Source organism: Meles meles, chromosome 7 (genome assembly GCF_922984935.1).
Source record: "Meles meles chromosome 7, mMelMel3.1 paternal haplotype, whole genome shotgun sequence".
NCBI lineage: Eukaryota > Metazoa > Chordata > Mammalia > Carnivora > Mustelidae > Meles > Meles meles.
The window spans coordinates 15,787,650-15,815,559 of record NC_060072.1 but is presented as its reverse complement, the minus strand read 5'-3'; the positions used below and the strand labels follow the sequence as shown (position 1 = coordinate 15,815,559).

Genomic DNA, 27,910 nt, shown 5'->3' with positions numbered 1-27,910 from the left:
TAAGTCCCAGGTGTGCTATTGCCTGGTTAGGTACCCTTGGACAAGTTCCCTAATCACTCTGAGCCTCATTTTCTCACTTGCAAAAAGGGATAATTGTGCCTACTTACCAATGTGGGAACTTAAGATGATCCATTGTGAAGCACTTAGTACAGGTGTTTGGCACATGGTGCTTGATAAATGTTCACCTTTAATAACTAGTTAGTTGTTAAATCATCTTCTTTATAGATGCTCTGCCTCTCCAATTGCTTTATCGTTTTAATTCCTCATGCCTGCCCACCCCTGTTCTCTTATCCTTTAATTCCCATTTTGCACAATGTTATATTAAAGACCATTTCTGGACAGCGAGAGGCTGTTTGCAATCATCGTTCCCCAATAGTGTGGACCCAACACATGCCCTTTCTAATTGCCTCTTTTTTCTTACCTCTTAAATAACCCATTTCCAGTTACTTTTTATGGTTTTCTGGGATTTTTGGTTAGTGACTTGAAAGTAACAATAGGAGGGAGCTTATCTTTGATCATGATAGGTCAAGAATTTTAGGTAATTTGTCATTATGGTATTAACCTCTAAGTAGGTTCATTTCTTGTGGGTTTGTGTTTTTTTTTTTAAGATTTATTTGTTTATTTTAGGGGACAAGAGAGAGAGAGAGATCATAAGTGGGAGGAGGAGCAGAATGAGAGGGAAAGGGAGAACCTCAAGCAGACTCCCAGCTGAGTGCAGAGCCCAATACAGGGCTTGATCCCAGGACCTTGGGCTAGGACCTGAGCCAAAATCAAGAGTTGGCCAGTTGGGGCGCCTGGGTGGCTCAGTGGGTTAAGGCCTCTGCCTTTGGCTCAGGTCATGATCCCAGGGTCCTGTGATTGGCCCCCATCAGGCTGTCTGCTCAGCGGGAAGCCTGCTTCCTCCCCTCCTCTGCCTGCCCCTCTGCCTACTTGTGATCTCTGTCTGTTTGTCAAATAAATAAATAAAATCTTAAAAAAAAAAAAAAAGTTGTCCCCTTAACTGACTGAGCCACCAAGGCACCCCCTTCATTTCTTGGTTTTGATTGGTTTTATAGAGTCACTGTTTGGGCATGGGTAAAGGAATTGATTCTTCATTCTATAAACATAGATTTAAAAACAACAACAAAAAAATCTATGAATGAATCTGCTCAGACCAAATGGTTTGTTTTAAGAAGTAAATAGGTATTTTCTTTTCCTTTCTGATGGTCCTGCAGGAAAATGGGGTTGCATTTTCCTGCAGGACTTATTTTCAGGGACCACACTTTTCTGACTCTGTTTTCCTAACTAAACAGTACCTACAGAATTGAATGGTTTTAAGCATTTAAAAATCTGCTACACATAAGGGTTGGTGCTTGGGAGAAGTTACTATATTCTAAGTTCATGCTAATAGAGGTACTTACTGTCTGTGTAAATGAAAAGTGACAGACATTTGAACTAAGTTGGTATATTAAATAATGTTTAAAAACTGCTGAATAAAAAAACTATTCCTGATGCAATTTTGTTTTATGCTTTTTTTTAGGACCATTAACTTGAAGGAAGTCCTGAATTCTATCGGTGCTCAGACTTGTGTTGAGATTAACAAGGCCCTGGCAGAGAGAGGTTTATCCACTTTGAATGCTGAGGTCCAAGCTAATCTCATAGGCCAATTTTCAAGCATCGAAAAGGAGGGCAATCCTATCTGGTCTTTGATTGGTGGGTCCTTATGTTTTCATTGGTTTCTGCTTCAATTCCAATTTGCTTTTAACTTGCTGGTTTTGACTAATGTCAAGTGTCAGTTATATTTTTGTCTTAAATAGATTACCTATTCCTTTTGGAGAATTAATATTGAAAATATAAAGAAACAAATTGTACTTTCAAAGGTTTGGGACTCACTGATTCATATGTATATGTATATGTACATGTATGTGTATATGTATATGTATGTGTATATGTAACTGTGGGGGAATGTTCCAGGGCTTTCTGTCTTACTACCCAGCCAATAGATTTTTATGAAGAAAATACCATAATGCTACCAATATGTTAAAATCCCAGATCTATGCAACAATCCAAACCAGCTGGCAGTGATACCAGTTCTGCTGTGAGCTAGGCTAAGTGAGCTGAGGCTTCTTTCTTGGCCAGGCTTAAAGAGACAATGAGCAAAGAGGCTATGGAACTGGGGGGCATGATGGTGGGCTTTTTTTGTTGTTGTTGTTGTTTGTTTTGGTACTTAATCCCTAGGTAAGTGTTTGTCTCCATGTCAAGTTGTGTTGGTGAGTTGGGAAAATGGAGAATGCATCAGTTAGGACTCTTTCTAATACTTGTGACAGAACTGAACTAGCGTGAGCAAAAAGGAAGTGCATTTTCTCATGAAACCAACAAGAGCAGAGCAGGGCTGTGTCCTGTACGACTGAGTCAGAGCACAGACCGTGTCATGACACTAATTTCCCCACCTCCTCCCTCAGCACTGCCTTCCTTTGGGCTGGCTGTCTTCACAGATAGACTCTTTCCATCGTGGCAGGCCAAGCTTCAGCTCCAGCCTGTATCTTTCCATATTGAAGTCAAGTGAAAAACAAGGTGTTGGCTTCACTCTTAGCCCAAATAATGACCCCAGAATAGAGTCTTATCGGCTTCAGTCGGCATGACTGCAGGTCAAGTCACATTCTTGAATAGGTCATGGTGTCCAGAGGGGAAGGAACCGGAGCTTGAGACGTGTGTTCAGTTCCTGGAGTCAGGGTGAGCCCACTTTCCCTGCAACACTTAGTCTGAGAGTAGGGAAGAGAAGGTTTGGCCCAGACCAAATTGGGTGCTTTGGCCAGAAGAAGGGGGAGAAGGTGACATGGCGCACAAAGCAAGTGTGTACTACAGAGAGTGAGGAATAAAGACCAGAAGGAGGAAAAGAGCATAGAATTGGAACTGTGGACTAATCTGCAAGTTTTCAAAGCACAATGCTAACTTCCCTTAGAGTATAAACTTGTCATTATTTTTTTTGAGGCTCTCACATAGGTCTCTCATTCCTACCCCTGGGGACATGGAAGGCTGGAGATCTTGGCCACTAAAAGCTCAAGACTTCAAACCATTCCCAGAAAGGAGTAGTGTTGATAGCAGCACTGTGGGCTACCAAGAGATGACCCTGTATGACAATGACAAACACAGCATAGCTCCAGCCACGCAGGGCTGAGGCCTTGCCTGCATGCCTTCGCTGCTGATTCCTGTGTGTCCTCCTGGCCTTTGTCTCCAGCAGAACAGCCCATTCCTGGGAGGAGGAGGGGCAGACTGTCTGCAGTCTCTGCCACATACCACTAGCCCCCACTAGTGTACTGGCCTCGTGAGGATGGAATGCAAGTCTCTTGCCTGCTATGTCCCTGTACCAGTCTGGGCCCACAGATGACATTTAATAAATACAGTTGACCCTTGAACAAAACGTGTTTGAACTGAACACGTCCCCTTATATGCAGATTTTCCTTGATACAGTACTGTAAATGTATTTTCTCTTCCTTATGATCGTCTTAATAATATTTTCCTATTCTCTAGCTTATTTTATTATAAGGATAATGTATATAATACATATACAAAATATGTATTAATGAACTGTTTATGTTATCAGGAAGGCTTCTGGTCAACAGTAGGCCATTAGTAGGCTTTAGGGGAAAAAAGTTATATGTAAGTTTTTGACTGCACAGGAGGGGTCAGTGCCCCTCCCCTCCAATTATTCAGGAATCAACTGTATTTGTGCAAGGGGTGAGAGTGTCAGAGACTTACACAGGGTGAGTACCTCACATAACCACCTGGCTTCAGACTAGGGACTCTCAATGAGCCAGTCTGACTCCAGAATTCATATTCTTATCTACTCTGGCTGGACCCCGTAGTCAGAACTGGAGCCCTGCTGTTGGTTGGCATGGTGACCCAAACATCCAGGTGTCCTCTGTGCCCTGGCTTTAGATAAGGGAAGCACTTGAAATTTCAGAAGGGAGGGAGCTGGGATGCCCTACCCCAGGGTAGCCTCTTAAAATCCAGTAAAGCACTTTTTTTTTTTTAAACCCAGCTATCCCCAGTCCAACGTTCCTGCTATTTTGCAGACTGAAAGCATTTTAACCTCATTCAAAGTATCGTTGCCTAGAAACTAAAATGACTCATTTGAGCAGCTCTCCTTCAACTCTGGAAGCCAAGGGCACGCCTTTGGCAGGGACTCAGTTTGACTGCTCCTAAGTGGACAAACGATTCTGTCATTTTAGTCTTGGCCTAAAAACCGACTTGTCCGCAGAGGAGACAGAAATACTCATCAGCATAATAACAGTTTTGAACGAGTTTCTTTTTTTAAACAATCTTTCAGGATGGTGTTTGGCCTATCTGTGATGAAAGCAGACCTGGGCTCCTGAGAGTCAGGCAACCAGTCTAACGGGAAATTCAGTACACAGTTGACTCTTAATTTTCTGCTTGAAGTAGGATTGGAGTAAATTAAGGACTCAGAGGAGCCTGGGAACATAAGAAGGATCAGTTAGCCTTGGTTTTCCCTTCCTGCTTGTGGTACCTATAGTCTGCCTTCTTTTGTTCTTTTTTTTTTTTTTTAAATTTTATTTATTTATTTGAGAGAGAGAGATTGGGCACAAGCTGGGGAAGGGCATTGGGGAGAGGGGGAAGAGACTCCCAGCTGAGCAGGGAGCCTGACATGGGGCTCAATCCCAGGACCCCAGGATCATGACCTGAACCAAGGCAGACACTTAACCAACTGAGCCACTCAGGCACCCCTGCCGCCTTTTTTTCTTGAAGTCCTGTTTATTTATTTATAATGGGATTACAACTCCCACTATGTTTTTAGCCTTTTGAAAAGATAACTAGAAAAGGTTTCTTTCAAACCAGCTTTCTTCAAATGCATATGATAACTAGGGAATGGTTATTTCTAGATTACATGCTATGTGGATTATTTGCATGCTTGTAGCTATCTCTGTTTTTTAAAAGTAATTTTCAGTTGTCTAAGTGATACATGCATGAATGATTTGTTCTTGTTGACCATTCATGGGTGACATCAAGTCCTCTTTGGCTTCCCATCCTATTCCTCCTTGATTCTGTTGTTTTCAGTGGGATGTACTTACTTTTACAGAGCTTTTTCATTCCATTCTCACTTTAATTCAGTCAGCATCTGTGATGTACCTGCCACATGCCAGACCAAGGATATAAAGATAAGAAAAGACACAGCCCTAACCCTTAGGCAGCTTTCCATCTAAGAAGGGAGAGAGACATACATATGTTATCAAGTAACCAAAGTATGGCATGATTGTCTGGCGGATGTTAGGGAAAGTCACAGAAAGGAAGTAACTTTAGACTCAGCATTGAAGGATGTTTTGGACTTTGGGCAGAGATGAGATGAGAAGGAAGGGTTGTCTAGTAAGAGAAAGCAGTTCTGGCTAAGACAAGACATGTGACATTGGGAACTTAGAATTCTAGATCAGACCTAGCTGTGTGACTTTTGGGAGAAGAGTTTGGAGACAAGAGTTTCATTAATGTCATCATGGTCCCTATCCTACGGACTGTGTTCTCTTTAGTGAATTTTTCTTTGTGAAGTTTCTGTTTCCAAAGCCAAAAGAAGTCCTTGGGGCTGTGTGGCTGGTAGCAGGTCTGGTCTGGGACTATTTGTCCGGTGTTGTTGCCACCTCACTGACTTACGCATTTGCATCCTCTTGCAAAGCTGCTTTTCCTGCAGATGCGCTGAAGCAGGGAAGTAGGAGAATGGAGAAGATGGCCAGCTGGAGTGCCAGTTGGGGCAGCCCCTCCTCAGTGCCTCCAGATTGTTGGCCACCCGTGAGGTCACTGTATAATTTGTTGTCCAAACCAAGACACTTTTGAGACGATTCTTGTTAATTATGTTAGCTCCAAAGGGGGAAAACCTGGATGTGTGGTCACCCTGGTCATGTGGTAATTTGGGGCCCCCAGGTTTGCATCTCTAGATTTTTCGAGAGGAACCATAAATTTGGATTTCTATGTGAAATCCCCTGATTTTAAAGAATTTCTATTTCTTAAAAAGACAAAAACAAAAACAAACAAAACATTGTATGGGGCCAAACTAGCAGTGCCAGGTTACAGACTCAGCTTTCACGTACATAACTAAATCACGGACAGTAAGTATTAAGATTTTATAAAAGAGCCCCTGTCCTACTACAAAAGTGCTCTACATTTTTTTTTTTTGGTCACTTAGCCATTGCTGTGTAATAAGGCACCTCAAGCTCCACAGCTTAAAAAACCCCCACAGATAATTAGTGCTGTTCACAAGTCTGTGGGGCACCTGGGTAGTTCACCTGGTCTTGCTGGACTCACACATGCATATGCAGTCAACTGTGGCTTGCGTAGGCAGCTCTGCGGATTTTGCCTGGACTCTCATGTGTTTGCAGTCTTGTTGGCTGTAGGTTGGTCTAAGCTGGCCTCGAATGGAACAGCCGGGATTCCCTCGATGTGGTCTCTCCTCCAGCCCAGGCTTGTTCAGGTGTAGTGGTGGGTAGAGAGAGCAGATGTGAACCATGGTGCTTGGAGCCTCTGCATGCAACTAGCCTACCAGCACTTCTGGCACATTCTGTATCAGCCAAAACAAGCCATAAGGCCAGGCCCTGTTCAAGACATGGGGAAATAGTCTCCAGCCTTTGATAGGAAGAGCTGCAAAGCTAGCTCTTAGAGGGTGTGGGTATAGGGAGGGCAAAGAATTGGGAATATTACTGCAGTTCACCTACCATAATTACTGTTCTCATTGACTTTTAAAAATAACATTCTTCAATAATGGGACAGCTGAAGATATCTTCTTTTTCCCCAGATAAACGAACCCAACTCTACATGAAAAGTCTACTTTGTCTTCCAAGTCCTCAAAAATGCATGCCTCCCGTCCCAGGAGGCCTTGCTGTCATTCAACAGGAGCTCGAAGCGCTGGGCTCTCAATATGCAAACATTGTGAATCTCAACAGACAAGTGTATGGACCATTTTATGCAAATATACTTCGAAAGCTGCTCTTTGGTGAGGAAGCCATGGGAAAGGCGGATGCTTCATCTTCCAACTAAAGAAGAACTGACATTGGATTTGAGTTGGAAATCCAGCACTTTGGTACCCAGTCTGTTTCCGCCAGTGGCATGACAGATGCGGCACCTTCTCAGTCCTGTTCGTGGTGCAGTGTTGGCCTGAATTTGTGTAATCCAGTAATATTAGCATTGCAGAAAATACGCACTTCGTATAGAACCTATTCATGCATCATTTTCAAGTTCAAAAGAGATGTTTTTAATGGACAGAAGGTAATTCGTAATTGATTATATTACCTATAGAATACCTATAAATGTTTTCTTCAGCTTTCATATATGGCTTATTCATCCAACCTTAAGGAGTTGTTTTTCCTCACTTGTCAATATCAAATCTAATGATCTTTAGTTTTGGTACAACTTCTTAAAGGGTTGGAAGTCATGAGAATAACTAAGGGGATGATGTTCTGAATAAATGACGTGAAGTAAGCATAATTGTTTTGTATTTGTAATTTTTGAAATGTACAATGAAATATTATTAATGTGTAACAGAAACTTACATGGTAAGTCTTCAGATTCCACAAATGTACCAAATCACATTTTATATTACCAATTGTCAGTATTTGTCTAGAACTTAAATTTATTAAAAATATTTTAAAGCTATGTACAAATTTTAGATTAAACTTCTATTGTTCATTTAGTGAAAACAGAAAAAAAATATCCCTTGTAAAATGTTACTCTAGAGGTTGGTTTTCTCTGCCTGCAACTTATCCTACTCTCTGAGAGAAACAATTTTTGCACAAATATCTTAGTGAATGTCCTTGCATTTCTCAGGCCCGTTGGTAAGGTTTATATAAGATTTTGATATTTTTACATAAGGCAGGAGTGGTTTGAATTGATTTATTTATAATAAGAAGGGAAGTTAACAATAAAACCAAATCTCCAGGAGATCCCCATTCTCAGTGAAGTTCACATCTGAAAAAGAAATAGTTGAACTTTGGATTTTTAAAAACCATATAACTTGCTAGCAAATGCCTCCTGTGCTGATTAAATTTTATCCCAGTGTGACCAAGATGCTCTTCTAAGTATCATTATCATTTGACATTCTTGTGCATTGTAGCAAAACTTGGCCAAGTTGGCCCTAGTTGTCATTGGGATTTAGAGAAATCTGCTTGTCCTGGAATTACATATTTGTTTTGAAATGTTAAGGGAAGCACTATAGTCTGGGCAGATTCCATCTAGAAAGTACTTTATTCCCATAAAACACATTTTGATTATTTTGTTCTCAAAGGACTCATTGGATCTTCGTAGTCTGGTGGGGAAGAGTGAGTAAGACATAAAAAGAAATCTTCCTTTCTTCCTTACCTCCTTTTCCTCACTATGACTTCCACCGTTATGGTGCTACTTAATTATTTGATAAAGTTCAAGGAAATGATTGTGTGAATAAGTTATCTCCAATCTTTACATTTTGGAGGGATCTGCCAAAATTTTTGTTTTTTTTTTTTTCTCACAATGACCAATATATAAATCAGCCATTCTATCCATCGGAGCAGCTGTGTATACGTAGACTTTTCGTGAAGAGCACAGCACTCTGGGTCTTACCCATTTGCTACCTTCTCGTCCTGTATTTCCCTTCTGCCCGTGTTGTCCTGTGCTTAGAAACTAAAAGGTGCTGAAGATTTTTGTTTTCATTTTTTCTTAAGTTGAAGTAGTTTTCAACTGTGTTCACTTTGGAGTATGGGTGGCAAGGAGGGTCTGACAAGGAAAAGTAATAGGTAGTGTGACTTCTTGTTGCTTTCTGAGGTAAATTGTAAACTTAACAGGAAGACCAGGTGGTGTGCTTTTTTTATCATCAGATTGGAATCCAGCTGGTATTCTCACATACTTGATTATCCTGCAATTGCCAGCAGGAAAACAATGTGCAGACTTTTTTTTTTTTTTTTTAAGTGCATTTAAAATGAAGGGCATTCTGCTGCTTTGTTTTCTTTTTAAGTCCCAGAGTAAATCTCAATGTCTCAAGTCTGGATTTAGGCAACTACATTTATTAAGCTTTTAAAGGCATATCCTTTAGCATGTTGTTTTGGGTTTTGTTTTGTGGGTTTTTTTTTGTTTTTGTTTTTGTTGTTTGGTTTTACTTAAATGTTTACTTCTCCTTTTGAGGTTTTCTTAACGTGGTCTTTTTTTTTTTGTAATGTCAGTTTTATTAAACACCCCACACACATTTTCATTCTTCTGCTAAAACATGTATTGTGTGCACTAGTTAAATTTTAAAACATTAAAAACTATTTCAAGATAGCCAGTGTCTCTTTGTTTTCAAACCACCGTTGGGTAACTCAGGGCTGGGATATTGTACAGTCTTTATTGCAGTTGCTCTAGAATGATTCTTCTCGTGACTGTCAGAGCCTTAAAGAGATCAGGTCGTGGTCACTCACTTGGTCGGTCAGTCAACAAATACCTATTAAGCATATACTGTACACCCTGAGGTATCCTACGTTTTGTGATACACAGTGATTAGACAGACACTGTCCTCAAGAAGCTTATAACCTAGTAAGAAGGACAAACTTGTGAACAATCACAACAAAGTGTATTACAGGCCATATAACAAGTACACTTGGTACTAGAGGTAATACCATCAAATTCCATTTCATGGAAATCATTCTTGAGCTACAATAGGAGGGATAGGCAGGAGTTGCCAAGGGCTAAGAAAGGCGAAGACACGATAGGCCAAGTGCATGGTGAGTACAGTGGTGTGGAGAAATGGCAAGCCAAGGACCAGCACCTAGTAGAAAAGTAAAAGTGAGGGGAAGAGAAACGAGGGAGGTAAAAAAGATTCTGGGATGTTATGCTAAAATTTGTGGGTCTTGTCCTGAAATAGATAAAGAATCTGAAACAGGAGAGGGTTATGTTTTGGAAATTATGTATTTGGAAATTATGTTTTGGCAAGATTATCCCAGCAAAGAACACTTGCTGTTGGTGCTGGAATATTCCTCTGTGTGGAGTGTGTACACATACATGCACTCACATGGTATATGGACGTATATGAACATATGGTATAAGGAAGAGAAATGGACCCAATCCAACTGAAGCAGAAAGGGAGCTTATTGCATCGCTATTAAGTACCTCACAGAATCTTCTTAATCTGGAGCATCAGGCTTAGAAAATGGGTAGGAACCAGGGCAATGCAAGCTGCAGGACTCTGGCCAAGCTGGATTCAGTCTTACGGCTTCAGAGATTGATTTCTCGACTGTCCTTGCTGCTTTGCCTCATTTGCTCAAGATTTGAAGTCCCAGGTGTCAACAAGCAGAAGAATCTAGGCCAAATGCCCAGGCTTTTATTTGCAGGGGATGGAATGAGGGAGTAGCTGACCCTTAGACTCCCATGGTCCCATCAAGGTCACCCAGCTAGAGATGTCTTCCAAATGGACAAGGTTTGTTGAAGAACAGAGAAAAAAAAAAATACATCATGTACGTTTATGAGGTCCTTATTTGAATGTGAAGAATGTGTGAGCCCACCCAATCTAGCATTGCCTCTGAGAATAACACCATAATTCAAGGAAGGTCATAAGCATGTGAAGTCAGCCTTTACTGGTGCATGTAGATGAGCTGTTGAGCAAATAGCTCCACGTCTCAGTGGCCTCAGACCCCCATTTCTCAAATTATAGTTCAAAGCAGGGGGTAGGTTGGTGGGCTCGGGAGGAGATGCTACTCCATTCAGCCCTTCAGAAGCCCAACTTCCATCCATCCTGTGACTGCTGTCCCCTTAGCTCTCCAAAGTCTCCATTCCCTCGGAAGATAGGGAAAGAAAAGGATTGCCTTCTTCCACTCATGGATCACCGGCCAGAACTCAAATCATGGTGGCCTCATCTAGCTGTAAGGAAGGGAGGACAGCGTGCCAAGGAGGAAGAGGCTGATTTGGTAAGTTTATATTGGTAAGCATTAGCCGTCTCTACCTTGGGTCTTTCCAGCTTCCTTAAATAAGCCCCGTGAAACTTCTTTTCCTGAAAACAGGTTTAAAGCCATGAGCCTGCTCTGATCTTTGACTAGCAGTTCTCCGGAGCACTGCTGAGAGGATTTTAAAGCCAGATCCAGGATAAAGAGTAGAGAGTGCTCTGTCTGGTTGGCGAAGTATGCCGAGGCCACGGAACAGGCTACCTGTTGTGCAACATATTTTTATTTCTAACTCGAACCCTTCTTAAACCTAAAGTTCCGCCTGTTCCACCTCTGGGGGTGTTAAGTCCCAAATTTTCCACTCATTGTTGAGTGAAAGTAGTGTGGGACTGACAGTTACAAGACCTGAGTTTGAATTCACTTCCGCTACTTAATAGCTCTATGAACTCAAGCCAGTTTCTTTAATTTCCTTGAGCCTGTTTCCAGCTCCACCTCACAGAGATGCTGTGAGAATCAAATGAGACAATGTATTCAAAATCATCTGCAAACTCTAAAGCATAATGTAGTCAGAATACATTAAAATAACTGTAATTTATTAGTCCTAAATCTCTTTCAAGCTTCAGGAAGTTTTAGTACTGTGAGCAGTGATGGTCAAGTACTTAAATCCATCAGAACAGAAATGGTCATATCCCATCAGGACCATGGTTCGTTAAGCCCAGTATTGTCATTGGCAGAGAAACTCAAGGGTATGCAGAAGGCAGCAGTAATTGTCCTTGGTGATAACTATAAAGCAAAGTGACAAACCCAACATGTTCTAATTGTATCTAGGAATCACTGATGATTTAATCTTTTAGAAAGTACGTTTGTGGGGAGCCTGGGTGGCTCAGTGGATTAAGCCGCTGCCTTCGGCTCAGGTCATGATCTCAGGGTCCTGGGATCGAGCCCTGCATCAGGCTCTCTGCTCCGCAGGGAGCCTGCTTCCTCCTCTCTCTCTCTGCCTGCCTCTCTGCCTACTTGTGATCTCTCTCTGTCAAATAAATAAATAAAATGTTTAAAAAAAAAAAGTACGTTTGTATTATTGACTTGTGTCCTCTTGCTCTCTATTCTTGGGGTGAAGCTTCCTCTTTCTTGTTTCTAAGTTTACTATGTTAGTCTCTTTCAGATTCCAAAGGAAAGGGACCGAGGGGTTTATTGCAAGGCTTTATAAAGAAGAAAACCCAGGAATCTGTCTTCAGTAGTTGCACTGGCAGGATTGATGGAGAACCTGAATATAATTCTTTTATCTTTCAGGAATATAATAAAATAACAAAAATAACAAAAACAAACAATAATAGTAACAACCTCTAAGCCGCTTACCATGCGACAAGGAATACTTCATACACTCCATCTCCTGTAACGGCACAATGCCCCGGGAGGCAGGCTTTATCACTATTTCCATATAGGCAAAATGAAACTCAGACTGGCCAAGGAGGTTGTCCAAGGTCACAGAGCTCGTGAGTGTCTCTGAACCCGAAGAGTCTAACCCTGGAAAGTGTGCTCTTAAACTACTTGCTATATTGGCTTCCTAAGGTCATCCGATCAAAAGAATTTCTCACTGTCGTGATGTTACCAAATGTTTCCTTGGCGTTTTACTTCTCTGCTGCTTTCTGTGGCTGTGCTCCCTTCTGGGAGCTCTTAATAACATCCCAGAGAGAAATGATTGGGACTGATTGCCATTGGTCAGTATGCACACTCCTCTTTCCCACTCTCCTGCATTGGGTAAGGGGTCTTATGCCCGACAAGCCACCTCGGCCCCCCTACCTGGCTGTCTTTGGCAGATTCCTGGCCCTTATCAGTTCTCACAGTATGGTCGAATCTCATGACACAACACAAGGCTTTTCAGAGCAGGTGGCTTGTGGGCATGTCAAGCAGCAAGAGGTTTTTGGACTACCCACCCTTGCTCAAAATGCAGGCTGTTCTCGGATTACTGTAGAGGCTTCTGTCCGTGTTCAGCCTCACCTTGCTGCTTGTGAAATGAGAGGTTTCATGGACTCCCTCTTTGCCCTTAAGAGCCCATCTTCTTTCCCCAACATTATTCTAGTCTTTGCTAGTTCTATTGTGAATTTATTCAGGTTTAGAAATCAGGATCACACATGTTTTTTCCCACTCTGCATGCACCAAGGTTTTGAAGAAGAGAGGACAATCCTTTTGTTTCTAGTGTCTTCATGTTGCAGCCGCTCAGAATAAGGTCTGATTTCTTTAACATGGCATAAAGGCCAATAATGGCCCAGATCCAATGGAGCTGTCTAGTGTCCTCAATAGACACTTCCATATAGACAAGTCCTATGGAGAACCACACTCAACTGTCAGCATGCGGTACTGTGTAGAGCTCTCGTGCTGTTTTTCTCTGCTTGAAATGTCGTCTGCCACCCCATCCATTCAGTGTGGTATTATGATAGAGTGGCTGAAAGCATGAGCTCTGGGGTCAGGTAATTATGGATTTAAATTCCAGCTCTGCTTGGCAAATTTCTTAATCCCTATGAACCTTAATCTCTTCACCTGTCAAGTGGAGATAATCATACTTACCTCCTGGTGGGTGATCATTACATCAGAGAGTGCACACAAAGAGGTTATTCCAATGCCTGGCAGAGAGTAAATGCTCAGTGAATGGAAGTCTAGCTTAGATACCTCTGTTTTTCTCTTTCTTTTGCCCATATTTCCCCCACCCACTTCTCCATGGCATCGGTCACTTTCTCATCTGGTTATTGCAATACCGTGTACTTGAGTGACGGCATTGTACTCCAAGATGTCAGACATTTTTCCCTCCAAGATTTCCCTTCTGAAAATGCCCAGCCTTCTACTCAAACCGCGAGTCTTCGTGCACCAATACCTGAGGGGTGGGGGTGGAGGGAGGGGAGGCAGGGGTAACAAAGGAAGGGTTGCAAAGATCGTGGCAGCTGTGGTCTAAGGGCCCCGACATTACTCAGCGTCCGCTAACTGTTGCCATGCAGGATTCTGGGCCCCCTGCTACCTGACCCATCTCTTTTCAAGAAAAACTAAAAAAAAAAAAAACCCAAAAAACAAAAAAAAACCCCAAAACAAAAAGCCAAGTTTTTAAAAACATGAGATATCAAATTTATTAATACTCATTGCATTAATTTCTTTCAAATTATTTATTCAACAAAAATTTATTCAGGAACAAACAGTGGGATAGAACCTGGGAATCCAAAGACAAACAAGATGGTTCCTGCTCCAGGAGCTCCCAGTCTGAAGAAGAGCTAGATGCGTAAACAGGTCATGGTATCCAGCGATATGTCCTATGGTGGCCAGTGATTCCCAAAGTGTGATCACAGGGCCAGCAGCATGGGCATCACCTGGGAACTTACTAGAAATACAGATTTGCAGGCGCCAGCCCAAACCTGCCTAATATTAAAATTGAGGTTGTTTTAAAACAAGCTTTCGGGATCTAGGTGATTCAGATGCTAACACTGGAGAACCACTTTGAGCTTGAGCGTGGAAAGCCAAGAGGGCTTTGGAGCAGTGGGCCAACAAATTGGGGCCAAACTTGAGAACTCTGCCATCCAAAAATCACCTCACGGTCCCTTCTAGGCTAGATTCTAAACAGGCTGCTCTCTGGTAATTCACAAGGATGATACAAAAGTATATGTGTCTCTTTAAACTATAAGATCTTCAAGCACAGAGTTAAGATTCTTCTTTTAATTAGCTATTTCAGGTTAATTTCAGTGCATTATCTCCTAAGTATTGCTAATTCGGAAATTTAACTGTGGGGAAGGGTTATACACTCATGATGAGAAAATGGCAGCTATATATTATAGCAAAATACGCAGAAAATTTACTATTATAACCATTTGGAGTGTGTAGTTTCAGTGGCCTTAATTATATTCACACCATTGTGCAATCCTTACCACTGCCCAATTCCACAATTTTGCAACTTCCCAAAAGGAGACTGTGTACCAATTAAATGATTTTGATATTTTTCACCCTGTTTTATTCCAATGGGAGTTCTTCCTATTGATCTGTATGAGTTCATTCTAAATTAGGGCTACCAATCCAACACTTTCTTTGTCTTCTAACAAATTGTGTTTTTAAAGAACTCTATTCACAGTGAATTTTATTTTATTTTATTTATTTTTATTTGACACAGAGAGAGATCACAAGTAGGCAGAGAGGCAGGCAGAGAGAGGAGAAAGCAGGCTCCCTGCGGAGCAGAGAGCCCGATGCGGGGCTCGATCCCAGGACCCTGAGATCATGACCTGAGCCGAAGGCAGCGGCTTAATCCACTGAGCCACCCAGGCGCCCCCACAGTGAATTTTAAAAATCTGTTCAGAAAGGGTGCCTGTGCGGCTCAGGTCATGATCCCAGGGTCCTGGAATGAAGCCCCAATGTCGGGCTCCTTGCTCAGTGGGGAGTCTGCTTCTCCCTCTGCCTCTGCCTTGCTTGTGCTCGCTCCTTCTCTCTCCCAAGTAAATAAATAAAATCTTTTAAAAAATCTATTCAGAAAACGTTGCATTTTCATGCAATCATAAAACTATAGTTACAATTATATTACCAAATCTATGAATACTTCCATTTAGGATTTCTGTGTTGCTGTCCTTGAAGACTTTCACAATCTCAATCTTACATTTCCTTTTAAGGTTTTAACATCTAAATACCTAAACCATATAGGGTTTACTTAATTTTTTTCTAAATGGCTAATCACGTGTTCCAATATCATTTATTGGATAACCCATCTTTGCTTGATTTAAAATATCATATTTTCATATTAAATTTCTCTACATCCTGGTATTTATTCCCGGATCTTTTCTCCAGCCCTTCGAGACGATAACATCGTCTTAATTAATGCCCTGTCCTGCTCTATTCTCTAGCAAGTTAATCCCTCCCCACTTTAGGTCATTTTGATGGTTGCATAATACTCCATGACACACAGGTACCGTAGTTCTTTTAACCAATCCCCTACTACTAAGCATTTAAGTCTCCTACTCTTCCATACTCTACAGTGTGTAGTTTTGGGTTGGATTAAACGAATCCTCTGCCTCGGTGGCTCGAGTTGCGCAAATTACTCGTTTACCCTTTTCTTTGAATTATTTTAAAAATTACAACCCATACCCTTTACTGGTCTCAATTGGCCTCATTGTCACTAAACCTGTGCGCGGGTGAAGATTAGCCGGCAGAGACCACCAAGCGACAGCAGGGGGCGCAGATTCCCAGTTTCGCCTCAGCCACATCCGGGTTCTACCACAGGTTCGGGCCAGGAGCAGGCGGAACGTTTCTGTCACACCATCAATTAACCCGCGCAGCAGGGACGGTTTAGGCCTCGGCGCACCGCTTTTCACCGGCCCTGCAGTTTCCTTGGGGGGCAGCGAGAGCGGGCGTGGGGATTCTCCTGGTTTCTACCGTCGTCGTGAGCAGCGCAGCATGGACGTGCTTGCGGAAGAGTTTGGGAACCTGACCCCGGAGCAACTGGCGGCGCCCATCCCCACTGTAGAGGTGAGGCCAGCAGGCGGGAGCGGAAGGAGCCGGGAGCGTCTGCAGGAGGCGTTGCCCGGGGAGCTCTTGCGGAGGGGTGAGGGGCGGGGGCGGCGGTGGGGGGGCAGCTCTGCGCATGCTCGCGGCGCCGGAGCCGGTCTCTTCCGGAGCGGGTTGCCACGTGCACGTGGAGGGGTAGAGTTTGGAGGAGCGCTCGGCGGGCGGTGTGCGGGAGGAACAGCCTGGCAAACTCGCTGGTCTGTGCTGGCGGCTACGTCAGTGTTCGTGTGTCTCGGCGCAGGACTGGCCCTCGCGCCCACATGGGGCACGTAATGCATCCCCGCGGGGCTGGAGGGGACGCTTTCGTGAGGTCCCACATCCTCCGAATCCGGGCTAGTAATCCTTTTAACCCGGAGCTCAAGTTTGGGCTGCAGGAGTATTTTAAGCGCCCTGAACATTTACTCCTTATTTTTGGGAGAGAAAAAAAAAAAATCTGTATTTTGGGGGAGTAGCCCCATACCTTTCATCCGGCAGAAGTGTGCCCGCCCTAATGAGTAATGAAGTTCAGCTGTGGACATAATGTTTGCCTTCTGGAAAGGCACACAGAACCCCTCTGGTCCCCGATCTCTATTGGCATGGAAATGGGGCAAGGGGAGAAATGGTCCAGGGAGAACTTTCAGGTAGTTGCACCGCGGTGGTGAGACTGCCCGACCGTCTGATGTTTTCCAGGAACTGCAATCAGGTAGTGCTAGAGGGAGGAAAAGCGGAGGAACAGAGAAAGGGGTAGGTGAGGGTCTGGCTGGGGACGGTTTTGATCTTCCAAAGACCTCCGAAGGAGCGAGGAGATGCTGTTGAAGGGTTCAAGCATGAGAGTGACATGATCTTTGAATCGATTGGATCATAAGGATTTCTTTATAAGTATTTGGCAGATTAGCGAGGTCAATTATGATTAGTCCGCGGGATTTAATCCCTGAGTGCTTGTGGTACAGTGTGATCACTGGGCAATACTGGATTTTTTTTTTTTTTTAAACTCTTTAGAAGTTAAGAGCCAGCATTTACTGACCATTTGGCATGTGACGGGCTCTGTTTAAGCCTAAGGTGCATTGCATTATTTAATTTTCTGAAATAAGTACTATTTTCACCCCATTTTGCCAATGAAGATTTTTGAGGCTTAGAGAGGTTAGGTAGTTAATCCCGTGTCAGAAAGATGTTAAGTGGCTGATCAGGATTTTGGACTCTGGCAGTGGGAAGTTAGTTTTCATCCTTAACTGCAGACCAGCTACTTCTCTGAGGACCTGAGGGATAAGCCTGAAGGATTTGTATATATCTTGCTTGAATTTGCACAGGTGTGAAGGAACCAGAACCACAGTCCCAGGCTTCTGACTTGGGAATAACAGTTCCTCTTCCTGGCCCTCTGTGTCCAATCCGCCATCACATCTTAGGATCCTGCCTACTAAATACCTTCAAATCTGAAACCTCTGCTATTCTCCAGGTTGGAGCGGATGGCCTCTTACTTCCTAGGCTGCTGACTTGTCTCACCCCCGACCTGTTCTCTGCTCTGTAGCCAGAGCCATCAGTTTTATTTTATTTTATCATCAGTTTAAATACGCAGCTATGATCATGTTGCTCCCTTGATTAAATTTTTCAGTCTCTGCCCTGTGATATTAGAGCAAAATCTAACATCTTAACCATATTTATAAGGTTCTCCTTGGTCTGGTCACTGTTGACTTCTTCAGCCTCTTTTCCCACCATCCCCACCTTCTTCCCCATTCTGCCCTGAGATATTTCTTCTCTACTCACATTGTTCCTTCTGGATTTTTCTCTCATTCCTCTTTGTACATTTACATATAATAAAATGCACAGATCTGAAGTGTTCAATTACATTTATTTTGACAGTTAGATGTACCCAAATAACTACCATTCAATACAAGATCTAGGACATTTCCATCACCCCAGAAAGTTCCCTTATGAAACCTTTTGAACGTACTCAATTTCTAGCATTATAGATTAGTTTTGCCTGACTCCTTCTTTTTTAGTAGACTTACTTTTTTTAGAGCAGTTTCAGGGCCACAGCAACATTGAGAGGAAGATACAGATGTATGTGTACCCCACATCCCCCCTGCACCCACCTCTCTTTCTTGAAAGATCTGTTTTACTCTCTCCAGGTTTTTGCTTCCTTCCTTGACCACTCCTGTCACTCCCCTTGCTGGATCTGCTTTCTGCTGCTTCTCTCTACGTGTCAGAGTGTTTGTGATCTCACTGCATGGAAGTGAGATCCACACTCCTTCCCATCCACACTCCTTCGGTGATCTCCTCCATTATGTGACTTTACTTGTCCTCCATCTGTAGGCCTCTTCCTAATTTTTATTTTTAGGCCACTCTCTTCCCAAGCTCCAGACCCCTATTTGTTGTCTCTTTGACATCTCCCCCTGACTTTCTAATGGATCTGTCAAACTGCATGTGCTCCCGACCGCATTCCAGGTAGCCTCTCCACACCTAACCCTGCCGCTCAGCAGTGTCCCTGCCTCCTCTCCACAAATGGCAACTCTGGGGTGTCAGTCCTGACTCCTTTCAGAGTCTCTATCTAATCTATGGTCAAGTCCTATTGGCTTTGACTGTGTCTCCTAACTACAATTTCTCCCTATTTGTACTGGTAACCATTGGCCTGGATTATTTCAGTAAACTCCAGAGTCATCTCTCTGCTTCTGAGCTTGTCTGTTCTCAACCAAGCAGCTAGACTGATGCAGTTCAGATGAGTCAACATCACATCACTCTTTTGCTCAGAACCTTCTGATGCTTCTTAACGTCACTCAGAGTGAAAGTCAGAGTTTATATAGCTGCTGCCGGGTCCCATGTGGTCCTTAGACACTTACTCAGAAACTGGGTATCCTTACCTTTACAGACTTGTTTCCCACCATTTGTGAGAGTTCCCACTAGCAGAGTAGATGCCATACGTAAAAAGAGACTTATCCTCTCAGCCGGGTACAACCTCAGGAGGGTATGAAGAGCAGGACTAAAACCTCGAGCAGTGCATGAGTGTGCAGGTATTTGATGTGGGACACGAACCTCGTGTATGCTGTCCTTCTCCGCTGGGAGAGGAGTTGTGACCAGGCACTAGCTGAGAAGAACGGGAGGGAGACAGAACTCTTTGTGGGGCAAGAGATCCAGCTTCCCAGGACTCTGAAACTAACGTTCCCTGTCTCAGACTGGCAAACCCAGCTTGCCCAGGTGTCATGACAGTAAAACAATGTGTGAGGAGTGCTTGGAACCTTGAATCATCAAAAGATTAAAGTATATTCTATTTAAGAAATAGGTGGTATGCAATGAGATATCACCTCACACCAGTCAGAATGGCTAAAATTAACAAACCAAGAAATGACAGATGCTGGCGAGGATGCAGAGAAAGGGGAACCCTCCTACGCTGTTGGTGGGAATGCAAGCTGCTGCAGCCACTCTGGAAAATAGCATGGAGGTTCGTCAAAAAGTTGAAAATAGAGCCACCCCATGACCCAGCAATTGCACTACTGGGTATTTATCCTAAAGATACAAACATAGTCATCCAAAGGAGCACGTGCACCCGAATGTTTATAGCAACAGTGTCCATAATAGCTAAACTATGGAAAGAACCTAGATGTCCATCAACAGATGAATGATAAAGAAGATGTGGTATATATATACAATGGAATACTATGCAACGATCAAAAGAAATGAAATCTTGCCATTTGCAGTGATGTGGATGGAACTAGTGAAATGCTTAACAAAATAAGTCAATCGGAGAAAGACAACTATCATGATTTCCCTGATATGAGGAAGTGGAGATGCAACGTGGGGGGTTTGGGGAGTAGGAAAAGAATAAATGAAACAAGATGGGATCAGGAGGGAGACAAACCGTAAGAGACTCTTAATCTCACAAAACAAACTGAGGGAGAGGGTGGTGGGGTTATGGACATTGGGGAGGATATGTGCTATGGTGAGTGCTGTGAAGTGTGTTAAGCCTGGCGATTCACACACCTGTACCCCTGGGGCTAATACATTATTATTATAATTAACATTATTATTAATATAATTAACATGTTAATTAAAATCAAAAAAGAAATAGGTGGTATATGTGTGTGTATGTATATTTGCACACACATACACACATCTGGGATTTCCATAAAAGTGGTTACCATTTTAAAATTGTTTTCATTTTGATTTCTTCTGCTTTCTGTGATAAAGTAGTCATTTTTGGTATATTAAAATGACCTCTTATAAAAATACTGCCATTGCTGGCACAGAGTGCTGATACACCTGTTGTTTTGGTTCGCAGGAAAAATGGAGGCTGCTTCCGGCATTTTTAAAGGTAATTGTTTAACATTTAATAATAGTTCGTTATTTTTCAAATGAAAAAAGTTAAATTCATCTTTCTTAAGAATTAAGTGTTTATCACGAGCTAATAATTTTTGACTTTGCCTATGTAATTTGTTGTATTTTAGAAATACAAGGAATTATAAGGCAGTTTCCCTGACTGTCTGTAAGGTGCTGGTTGGGAGAGTGGTCATCTGATTTTAGAGATGAGATGTAGTATACGCAGCAGCAGAGTGGGGTTGGCGGAAGAGATGCTGTAGGCGGTAGGAGAAGGTCTCCCAGACGAGGTGGCACATAAACCCCATCTCAGCAGGTCAGGATTTAAGTAGGCGGAGAGGTCTAATGCGGAGAGCGTGCCATGATAAAAGCAGTCGAGGGGCGCCTCCATGGCGTCTGTAAGGAACGGTGACCAGTCTGCGTGGCTGGAATGGACGAGTGGGTAGTCACAGGAATTGCTGAATGTAAGGTTAGTGGACGGCTTCAGGTCACTTTTAAAGAGCTTATGCCAAGACGTAGGGGGTACCACAGTGATTAGTCACTTGACACCCAGCAGGATGATGGTAATCAATGTGATGAGGATGTGGGGAACCTGGAACCCTACTGGTGGGAATGTGAAATATTGCAGCTGCTTTGCATAGCAGCCCGGCAGTTTCTAGACGGTTAAACAGAGTTAACCATTATAATCCAGGAATTCTGCTCCCACTTACTCAAGAGAAGTGAAAACACATGTCCACACAAAACTTGTACACACGTGTTCGTAATAGCCGAAAAGTAAAAACAACCCAACTGGCCATCAGCTGACAGATGGATAAATAAAATACAGGATATCCATTCAGTGGTTCTGTAGTGGATTATTATTTGGGAATAAGAAGAAATCAAGTGCTAATACATACCACAACGTGGACGGATGTTGAAAGCACGCTAAATGAAAGCATGGAGACTTGAGAAATGAGTACAGTCTTATCTGACTTAGTTCTGTGTTGTAGGCAGAAGGGAGAGTGCTGTTGGGGGAGTTCTGGGGAGGCTGCCAGGGCCTGATGGTTGGTCAGATTTGAAAGCCACGTTAAAGATGTTGGCTTTTCTTCTAATAGCGATAGGAAGCTGTTAAAGTGGTTTAAGAAGGATGACCAAGAATGAAATAAAATGGTAATAAGGTCAAGGGAAGAGAAAAAAAAATTTTTTTTGTTAAAACTTTTTTTTTTTTAAGGAAGTGTGTATGAGCAAAGGAGAAAGGGTGGTATTTATGATTCAAAAAAGAGGAGACAACTGATGGCACACAGTCTAAGAAGAGAGTGAGAATTCAGTAGGGATGTAAGACTGGGCGTTTCATTCATTCGTTCGTTCATTCACTCAAAGTTGGGATTCTTCTTTACTCAGACCACCTTGAAATATATTTGTCCAAAAACAAAGACACAAAGATTTTAAAACATAACTGAAGACAGAAATACAAAGCTTATAAGGCTGCCAGCGCTATTGGCCAACAGAATCAAGACTCAGTTCTTAGGCTAGGATGACGACAGTGAGGAGAGGGACAAATGTTAATCCCTGTCCTTGGTTTCTTACAAATACCAAATTGGGTGTGTTTGACTTAATAGCATCGTTTTGTGAAGATAGACATCACGTTTTGAGTTTTAGTTGATGAATCAGTAACGCGGCCTTGGGTTTTTGTTTTTTAATGGTGGTGTGGTATCCAGAACGAGGGAGGCAGTAGCCCCACTGTATGCCAGTCAGACTGTCAAGAACCTTGTCAGTGGGGCGCCTGGGTGGCTCAGTGGGTTAAAGCCTCTGCCTTCAGCTCAGGTCGTGATCCCAGAGTCCTGGGATCGAGCCCCACATCGGGCTCTCTGCTCTGCAGGGAGCCTGCTTCCTCCTCTCTCTCTGCCTGCCTCTCTGCCTAGTTGTGATTTCTCTCTGTCAAATAAATAAAAAATATTAAAAAAAAAAAAAAAAGAACCTTGTCAGTGAGTTCAGGGTGCCCATATTAGGAGGAACATGGACCAACAGGAACACACCCAGGAGCAGGCCAGCTGCTGCTGAAGGAAGGGTCCGGAAGGCATGCATGTGAGACAGAGTTGAATAGGTCATCCTGGACATGACAACAGGAAGGACAGTTGTAAAAACACAGACTGTCTGGGAGCAGGCCTTTCTCTCCAGGACAGTTCAGTCCTCTGGGTGGAAACTAGAGGAAGGCAGACATCAGATCAGTATATAAGGCTGAATTTTTTCCCCCCAGTATTTAGGACTGCTTCTAAATGGGATGGTTGCTTTGTAAGCCGGTGAGATCCCAACAAGGAAGTGTAATTAAAGCGAAGTCTCTGATTATGTGTTAGGCATGTTCTAGCAGGGCTGAACCCATTGTGCTTGAATAAAAAAAAAGAACACATACAGGCCTTTTGAATTTTAACACTTTGGAGTGTGTCCTGTTGTCTCAGTGTTTTCCATAGCACACCGCACTATCTGCAGGGTTTTCTCTGGCTTCAGAGATGAAACGGAAGTCTCTCCTGGCTGCTTCTGCTCTTAGGTTCCATGAGTTTCACCTGCCTTTCAATTTCAACTGCAGTGATTTTCAATTTTCTTAAAAAAGATCCTTATTTTTTCCTCCTCAGTCTTCTATAAGTGATCTGAGTTTCAAAATTGCCTGGATAGGGGAAGACAGAAAAGAAAGCCGGCATTTTTGAGGGTTGAAGTAATGATGCTCAATTACTGTATTTTGTTTCTTGGATTTTTTGTAAATTGAAAGTATGCGGAGAAAATCTTGCCCCATTTGTTAGCTTATGCGGAGTCATTAAGTATGTTCAAATACCCCTATCTTGCATTCCAAGGGTCAGATTGATTCTCAAGGAAGAAACTTTGAGGATATATTAGGATGGAGGAGAAATGGAATGAGGCAACATAAATGTAAAGTTCTACTAAGTAACACTTCTGGGTTTTTTTTAATCTCAAAACTTTAGAGAAATCTCTGAAAGCCCCCTGGGGTTAGAGTTTCTAACATACTATGCTGTATTGTTTCTGATCTACTTTCTATTTTTTGTCTGTTTAGGTGAAGGGCCTTGTGAAACAGCATATAGATTCATTCAACTATTTCATTAACGTGGAGGTAAGCAGCAGGGCTTGGAAGCAGGGAGAGGGGTGCTTGGCAGGCTCAGTCAGTACAACAGGCAACTTGGTCTCGGGGTTGTTGAGTTTGAGCCCCACGTTGGGCGTGGAGCCTACTTAAAAAAAAAATGTAGAGACAAGAATTGATGGAAGCCAGAGACGTTCCTAATGGTGCTCTTTCTTGTGCAGATAAAGAAGATAATGAAAGCCAACGAAAAGGTCACGAGCGATGCCGACCCCATGTGGTACCTGAAGTAAGGAATCAGCTACTGTTGATTTGCTGCTTTGATCACATCTCGCGTTTTGTAAAGTGAATGTGGTTGTTACCAAAACTCTTAACAAAATAACTGTCTTTACTCGATTCATAAGAAAAGTACTCAATTTTTAATTGGTAAACTAACGATAACAAGTAGAGTTATGCTCGAGAAGTACTGAAGCTATTAGTTTAAACATTTTTTCGAACAATTTTAAACTTAGAGAAAAATTACCAAAATAGTACCAAGAGTTCCCTATTACCCTTTGGCCAGCCTGTGCCAATGTTAGCATCTTATATAACCAAACCCGGATTAGCAGACCCAGGCAGTGAGCGCTGATAGGATGGTGTCAGCTACTCCGCACGTCTTGTTTCAAGCTTTCCCGCTCATGTCTTTTTTTCTGGCCCAGGATTCAGTCCAGAGCCCGATGTGGTGATAAGTTCTCCTGTCTTTAGCCTCCGCCAGCCTGTGACAGTTCCTCTTACTTTCTCGGTCTTTTCTCACCTTGGTGCTTCTGGAGCATTCTGATTCGTTGTTTTGCAGGAGGTCCTTCGGTTTGGGTTTGTATGATGTTTGCTCATGTTTCAGTTGGCTTATGCATTTTTGGCACAGAAGTAATGTTTTGTGCCATCTTCCCTGCATCGTATCGGGGTCCAGAGGTCAGTATACTCTACTGTAGGTAGTTTTAACTTTGTTCACTTGATTAAGGTGGTATATGCAGGCTTGTCCACTGTGAATTTACTATTTTTCCATTCGTAGTAAGTGTCTTATGGGGAGATCCTGTGATACTATGCAGAGAGCTTGCCCACCAATTTTACATCATGGATGGTTCTTATAACAGTTACTGCTGTGTGTTTACCTGGTGGTAAGGCTCTCTTGTCATCATTCCTTGTACATTAGTACTGGTATTCTGTTGGAAGAAAGAACTTTTACTTCCCTTTATTTATCTCTCTCTTTTTTTAAAAGATTTTATTCATTTATTTGACAGAGAGAGACACAGCGAGAGAGGGAACATGAGCAGGGGGAGTAGGAGAGGGAGAAGCAGGCTCTCTGCAGAGCCAGAAGCCCAGTGCGGGGCTCGATCCCAAGACCCTGGGATCATGACCTGAGCCGAAGGCAGAGGCTTAATGACTGAGCCGCCCAGGCGCCCCTATTTACCTCTTTAATATTATTTATATTGATATAGGCTCCTGTGTCTTTTAATCTGTGGCTCATTATCAGCAGTATCATTTCACTGCTCACATCATCTCAGGTTGACTGCTGTGTCCTTTCAGCACACCACAGTTAATTTTCAAGCACTGCTTTGCTTTGTGGCATCATGAGATGTGGTTGATCTGCTGTTTTTCCTTGTGTCAGCCTGGAATCGACTGTTAGGGAGCCCTGGTCTCCTTTCCTGGACGGTGTTTAAAAAACCAAGATAGGGATAATAAAGCCTTGGTAGACGGAGCAAGGAAATGTGTGTGTGTGTGTGTGTGTGTGAATCACTAACATGCATGTGTACATCGCTATTTCCATATCCTATCTTCTTATGTACAAAAAACCCAGCATACTGATAGCTCTTATTTCAGTTCAGCTCCACAGGACTCACTGTCACTGACCTCTTTCCCTGTTTGTAAGTTTTGTCCCTAAAATGAGGAACCTGGCTCGCATCATCCACACTGTTTGTACCTATTTATTCAGTCCTAGAATAGACCTGGTTTCAGGATTGCTGATTGATACCTCTTTGAGAATAGAATTTACCAATAAGAGTGCAATATCTATATATTGCTTTTTTGTCTTTATGTCTATGGTATCCAAGCAAAATACCTTCCAAAGCTAATCAGACTCGCTCCCTTTCCCACCTCCCCGGCTCAGTTACGTTATTCATTTGTAAATCTGTGGAATTATATTCCATTTTGGATCCCCTTCTGCATTCTGGTCAGTTTTAATTATGCATTTGCTTTTTGAGTGTGTGAAACATGATTGTAAGAGCTAGACCCATAGAAAAAAGTATTTTCAGGAAGTTGTCACTTCCGTCCCAGTTCTTTCCACCCTGTCGCCGGGCACTCCCAGTGGGTGACTACTGTGATTAGTTTCTGCTTTCTTCCTGTTTCTTTTGCCATAATGAGCACATACAGATGGTCCCTGGTTTACAGTGGTTCAACTTAACAATTTTTCAACTTTACAATGGTGTGAAAGCTAGACACACTCGGTAGAAACTGCCTTGGATTTTGAATTTCGATCTTTTCCCGGGCTAGCAATATGCAGTACAATCCTCTTGTGATGCTGGGCAGCGCGGCCACAGCTCCCAGCCAGCCCCACAGTCAGGAGGGTCGACCACCAAACACCGTCATTCCGTTTTTCACTCTCTGTTTTCAGTGAATTACATGAGATATTTAACACTTTGTTTTCAAATAGGCTCTGTATTACATGATTTCCCCCAACTATAAGCTAATGTAATTATCTGAGTACATTTAAGGTAGGCCAGGCTAAGCTCTGAGGGTTGGTAGGTTAGGTAGGTTGGTAGGTTAGCCTGAATTTTTGACTCAGTCTTTTCAACTTAATGATGGGTTTATTGGGTTTATTGGACTGTAAGACCTCTATTTTTCTCCCCTTATAACCTCTTCTTTCTTACATGAGTAATAGCTCTTTTCATTAAATACTATCTTTTGAGAGCTGTCTTTCCAATATTTTTAAAAAGAGATTTATAATAATTTCTTTAAAAAGTTTGATAATAGTTACCATTCTTTGTAGAGCTGTATGTACTATTACGTCAAGAGGATCTCAAATTATAATTTTAATTTGTTTGTCATTCTTAGCAAGGTAGGTATTTGTCAAAGTATAATCCTTGTATTTGGGAGGAAAATAGCTTGTTTGTTTATGTGTTCTTTGAAAGGTATAATTGGTCATGGAATAATCTGCTTTTCAGGTATCTTAATATCTATGTGGGGCTTCCTGATGTTGAAGAAAGCTTCAATGTAACCAGACCAGTATCCCCTCATGAGGTAATTATCCACCTTACCGTAACTGAATTTGTTTGCTTTAGCTCAGAGTCTATGCCCCTAATATATGCTCTTAAAATGATTTAAAAACAGGGGAAAAAATATCTCCTATGAGACAAAGATAACCAAAATAAATTAGCATTTATATAATACTGTATTCGGAAACAATTCAGCACAATTTAGTTCGTCACTAGTTAGCGTGCACTGTTATATAACTGTGTTCTTTCTGCGTCCCTGCCTCTGAGCCTTTGAGCAGCTCCCTTCGCTCCTGCCCCCGCCTTTGAGCAGCACTCCCCTTGCCCCTGCCCCAGCCAACCGCTTGTGCCGAGGACCGTGTGCTGTGCATTTGCAGAGGTTACTGAGCACGTTTTTTGAGGGTCAGCAGCCATTGTGTCAGGCAGAGGAGACCAAGGACAGGGGCTCAGAGTCTGTTAGAAGAGATGGATGGGAGGAAAATTTGAATTTCAGGATTTTAGCAGAGCTGCAGACAAAAGGTTGTAGAACAGGTCCGTCTATTGGCTTTTAAAACATTCTAGATTCCTCTGGAAATTCTTCCACTTACTGTCCATAATTTGGAATTGATTACTGTCCATAAATTATTTGGAATTAATTACTGTCCATAATTGGAATTTTAGGGAAAAATGATTTTTGTAGATTTATGCAGTTTTTGTTAATGTAAAGCTAAAATGTTAAGCAATCAGGGAAAGTGGCAGAGGAACCTGTACTAAACAATAAGTTGTTAGAATGTTAGGGTTGTTGTCGGAGCAATGTTAGACGGGAAGTATGATCACAGAGCCAGACATTTCTCACAGGTATATGCTGATGTTACTTTCTCACTGAGCATCGGGTGTCAGTTGAACATTTATTTTGTGCCTCAGCATTGAGAGAAAAGAAATGAGACCCTCTCCTT

The 27,910-nt window shown here is 42.5% G+C and overlaps 2 protein-coding genes across 4 annotated transcripts in view; both read left to right on the top strand.

The window, feature by feature from the left end:
* Window positions 1-9,264, top strand: part of TCP11L2 (t-complex 11 like 2) — a 39,679-nt gene extending 30,415 nt beyond the window's left edge. For both annotated transcript variants that reach the window (XM_046013776.1, XM_046013777.1), the window contains exons 9-10: window positions 1,520-1,692; window positions 6,776-9,264. In XM_046013776.1, coding sequence (XP_045869732.1) covers window positions 1,520-1,692; window positions 6,776-7,017 — 415 coding nt within the window. In that variant the 3' untranslated portion in view covers window positions 7,018-9,264. The remainder of the gene's footprint in view (window positions 1-1,519; window positions 1,693-6,775) is intronic.
* Window positions 9,265-16,067: 6,803 nt separating this feature from the next.
* Window positions 16,068-27,910, top strand: part of POLR3B (RNA polymerase III subunit B) — a 106,218-nt gene continuing 94,375 nt past the window's right edge. The window contains exons 1-5 of one of the 2 annotated variants that reach the window (XM_046013525.1): window positions 16,068-16,343; window positions 20,632-20,664; window positions 23,710-23,766; window positions 23,955-24,019; window positions 26,928-27,003. In XM_046013525.1, coding sequence (XP_045869481.1) covers window positions 16,272-16,343; window positions 20,632-20,664; window positions 23,710-23,766; window positions 23,955-24,019; window positions 26,928-27,003 — 303 coding nt within the window. In that variant the 5' untranslated portion in view covers window positions 16,068-16,271. Of the gene's footprint in view, window positions 16,344-17,220; window positions 17,237-20,631; window positions 20,665-23,709; window positions 23,767-23,954; window positions 24,020-26,927; window positions 27,004-27,910 lie in introns of those variants that run through there. The other variant, XM_046013526.1, reaches the window with a different exon arrangement.